The 1,762-nt window shown below is 42.5% G+C and overlaps 1 protein-coding gene across 1 annotated transcript in view; it reads left to right on the forward strand.

Annotated features, from left to right (window-relative positions):
• Window positions 1-1,762, forward strand: part of LOC141431769 (uncharacterized) — a 161,066-nt gene that overhangs the window by 134,907 nt on the left and 24,397 nt on the right. The window contains exons 10-11 of the mRNA XM_074092948.1: window positions 347-501; window positions 1,467-1,622. Of these exons, the coding sequence (XP_073949049.1) occupies window positions 347-501; window positions 1,467-1,622 (311 nt within the window). The remainder of the gene's footprint in view (window positions 1-346; window positions 502-1,466; window positions 1,623-1,762) is intronic.

A 1,762-nucleotide genomic window follows, 5' to 3' on the forward strand; every position in this document is an offset into this window, starting at 1 on the left:
ACATGGTAATTAATCTCACTTAAAAATAACTCAAAATCTTCCAAATTACTTATTGTGCAAGACAAGCTGCTATTAAAAATTTACGAGTACTTTTTTTAGGGCGTATGTACTGACGGATTGCCATCCAACTGCAACGTACTGGCAACTACCTATACATATTTCATTGCGTTTCCATTGCAGTCAGCACAACTGCCCGCAAACTGCATGCTGGCTGCGATTAAAATGTACGGGCAGTCAATAGTCGCGGAATAGTTGTGGTTATGTTACAGTTGGGTTGCCTTCTATACTGGCCCTAAGTGACCAGAAAAAGTCAGATTCAAACGTGTTTCTTATTGTTAATTTAAAGGTAATGGACTGAAGAAGTGGAAGGCAGTGGCGTTATCACCGGACAGCGAACGGAAGGCCAAGCTGGAAGCGCCTACCAAACCAAAGGAGACTGAAGCCGTCCAAAAAGAAAACATCAAACCTGAACCGCCTAAAGAAACCGATTCGGAGCCTACGGTAATTTAAAAACCTATCAGAAGCAATAATAGTGCCTAAGTTCTCATTTGAAAAATGATTTTCACTGGGTACGTAGATCAGTCAAATAAGTGGTCTATCAATATTTAAACAAGTTCCTATCAAATGAATACATATGTCGCTAAAGTAAAACATTCAAGTTGACGGACACGTCTAATTAGCGTTATTGTTTTATGACACGCAAACGATTATCAACTTTAGGGTGGTAGACCACATATTTAGCTGATTACCTAGGAAATCCGTCTTCTGGGTTGAATATAAAATCCTACTTAATTGTATTATTCAATGGACATACTTAGCTGTAATATTTACATTTGAGAGCGAATAATGGATTTTGAGATGCGTCAATCGTTACCCGCTTATGAAAGTTATCAAACACACCAACCCAGACGGTTCCTCTAAAGCACATGGCCCAACTATAAGAGCATCAATGAACTAAAAGAATTTCCTTGCTCACCCGCGACCTTACGATAGCTAAGCTTATGCAAAATATGCGCGTTCATGCAGTTCCTCCACCTCCACACTGTAAGAACACACACAAATCACACAAACCCATCTATCACCACCACCACACTACACTGACGCGTTTTTTGGTGTACGGTTGTGTCACTCTGAAGATGAGCTCTGGTTGAGTTCAAAACGCGTCAGTGTAGTGTGGTGGTGGTGATAGATGGGTTTGTGTGATTTGTGTGTGTTCTTACAGTGTGGAGGTGGAGGAACTGCATGAACGCGCATATTTTGCATAAGCTTAGCTATCGTAAGGTCGCGGGTGAGCAAGGAAATTCTTTTAGTTCATTGATATGGACCTCCGCAAAGTAACGCCTGATTCAATAAATTATTTATAAGAGCATCAGTATTATTTCAACCGATTGCAACCGTTCATTGCAGAAGTCCTTAGGTACCTTTTGCTCAGTGCAATTCACCAGATTTGTGTTTGATATTTCCAGATAGTGACAGTGGAGCTGAACCGTGGCTGGAACAGCCGGCTGGGGTTCAGTGTGCAGAGCCATCCAGACTCTGGCCAGAGCTATATCTCTGCTGTGTATAGCGACAGCGTCGCCGCCAGGGACGGCCGACTACGGCGGGGAGACGTCATCCTGCAGGTAACTACATACGCTTACAGATTGGTACATCTGGCTGAAGTTTAAAATACACAGCTATCCCGACTCTAGCTAGAGCTATATCTCTGCGTGCAATGATAGTGACGAGATGTCACATCAGTTCCAACTACGATATATCGGCC

The sequence above is a fragment of the Choristoneura fumiferana genome, chromosome 10 (genome assembly GCF_025370935.1).
Source record: "Choristoneura fumiferana chromosome 10, NRCan_CFum_1, whole genome shotgun sequence".
Classification (NCBI taxonomy): Eukaryota; Metazoa; Arthropoda; class Insecta; order Lepidoptera; family Tortricidae; genus Choristoneura; species Choristoneura fumiferana.